Source organism: Habropoda laboriosa, unplaced genomic scaffold (genome assembly GCF_001263275.1).
Source record: "Habropoda laboriosa isolate 0110345459 unplaced genomic scaffold, ASM126327v1 scaffold36, whole genome shotgun sequence".
NCBI lineage: Eukaryota > Metazoa > Arthropoda > Insecta > Hymenoptera > Apidae > Habropoda > Habropoda laboriosa.
Genome location: NW_017100155.1, coordinates 1,018,437 through 1,020,706, shown reverse-complemented (window position 1 = coordinate 1,020,706; position 2,270 = coordinate 1,018,437). Strand labels below are relative to the sequence as shown.

At 31.3% G+C, this 2,270-nt stretch overlaps 1 protein-coding gene across 1 annotated transcript in view; it reads right to left on the bottom strand.

Moving 5' to 3' along the window:
• Positions 1 to 2,270, bottom strand: part of LOC108576140 (mucin-19-like) — a 78,780-nt gene that overhangs the window by 18,344 nt on the left and 58,166 nt on the right. Inside the window, exon 7 of the mRNA XM_017939077.1 lies at positions 1,639 to 1,794. Coding sequence (XP_017794566.1) covers positions 1,639 to 1,794 — 156 coding nt within the window. The remainder of the gene's footprint in view (positions 1 to 1,638; positions 1,795 to 2,270) is intronic.

Genomic DNA, 2,270 nt, shown 5'->3' with positions numbered 1-2,270 from the left:
GAAGAATAGATTTTAAAATTTTTGTGATTTAAGAAAATTAAACAATTCTTAAAAATAGAACAGATATTAAAATTTTTGTGTTTTAACAAGTTTATCAATTCTTAAGAATAGAACAGACAAAAGAGTACATTTTCAGAAGAATTGGTCGATGCTCCTCAATTATAATACTTTTCCATGAAATTTGAATAAAGCCGATTAATAACTGCGATACCATATGAAAGAATATTTTTGTGGACGCGATTAAATAAGAACGAACAACTGCATGTCGCGTGCGATCCAAGAACCAGTACATTTATTACCAAAGATATATATATATGTATATATGTATAATCTTGTATAACACAATAATATGCATTGTGGTGATAGTAACAACGTAAATACCTGTACACATTAGTAAATGCAAGCCCAAAAGTAAAAAAAAAACTAGCATAAATCACAAAACTAGATAAAACGATTAACGTTAATCACAAATTTAGTGCTTATATCTTTCCTTCTTTTTTCTCTTTTCTAATGTTACGTCTAATCTTTCTCTTCTTCCTTCAAAAATCTAACTCAACAGTTATATATCCTACACGAGAATTACTCACAACATTCGACTTTATTGCGCCAATACTCGCAACTATGTCAGTAATTAATACGATACATCAACTGTATAAAATGAACAAAGAGTATTGATTAATTAATTAATTATTAATAGTATTTAAAAGAAATAATAAATGCTCGACAAGCGTGACATTCCCATTCAGAGCGCTGATTCACTAAAAAGAAGAATATTAATTGTTGGGAAGAAAAAGAAATTCATTAATGAAATTATTAGTAGCACATCTGACGAAGTACAATTTGACAGTGATTAATTTAGTTTTTAACGCAGATTATTTGTATCGATGTTATTAGAATCGAGACTTCCGGACGGAGTTGTGATGACACCAATGTGATCGGTCCATGATGGCGGAGCGACTGCTTCGATCTCCTCGGCTACCTTCGTGGTGAAAACCTTTTAAGCACACAAAAAACGACCACACTGACTCACTGTTAACCAGCTACAACTTTCTTCTGCCACGTAATCTTACCTCGGTAATCATCGTCACGATCCATTTCTTTCACATGCGACCTTTCATAATTTTTTAATGCTACCTTACCGCTTTCTTCTCTCTTAAGTGTATTACACGAATGCCGCGGAGTTTTAGAACTTCTTTTTTTTTTTTTTTCGCTGCAAGTTATTTCTACCGAATGTGTGCTTGTTTGGGTAAAGAGAAAAAATCGTAATGCGGGGAAATCTGATGAGAAACATAATGTTGAATAATTTGGTCGAATTAATTAGAAAAAAGATTAATAGTGTGGATGAAATCCTGGGTGTAGTGCTTGATATGAGAGTATTTTTAGTAATTTTCTTCTGTTATTTGTAGATATTGATTCTTTTATCAAATTTTATTGAATTATTGATCATTATTTTGAGTGTGTTTCATTGTACATGAAAGTAACATTTTTTATTAATTTTATAGTTTGTTTTTCTACGGATTTGCTTTTTATTATTATCAATTCATCGTTTGTTAGCATCATGAGAATGTATTTGATGGTTTTTTTTAATATTTAGTGTCTTATAATTATGTTTTTATGGAAATATCGCAACAATCTTACCTCGACAGGTGTAGCTGGTGTAGTGGACGAACTAGTGATCGATGGCACAGTGGGTTGATAAATATTATTTTGCTTTCTGACAAACAATTCCGCTCCTTTGTACCTTGCGCTAAATCGGGGCGGTGATCCGTTAGGTGTAACTCTGGGAGGTGAATTCTGTTCACAGTTAATTTAGAATTAGTCGTTAAAGTTGACAAACGATGACTACGTGATATATCTTGTTTGAAATGAAGTATTAAAATAGTGAGAGTTAGTCAAATTTAACATTTATCATCAGATGTGAAAACTAAGTTAACCCATTTAGGATCGTTAATTCCGTAAGGGAGTATTTCAATATTTACTCAAGGGTTGTGATTTATTTGAAATAAAAAGTTTGCATTCTCTATGTGGGAACATGTCAATATTCGCTCAGATTAACTTACAAGGGAATTTCGGTAATTCGAAAATTCAAAAAGATTTGAAACTTGAAAATTTGAATTAAAAGCAGTGGAGGTGAATTTTTGGAAAAAATTAAGTGGTGAGGATAATTTTTTCAAGAGATTAAGAACGGTGGGAGTAAATTTTGAAAAAATTAAGAGCGATGGGGGTAAATTTTGAAAAAAATTAAAAGCAGAGGAGATAAATTCTGATAA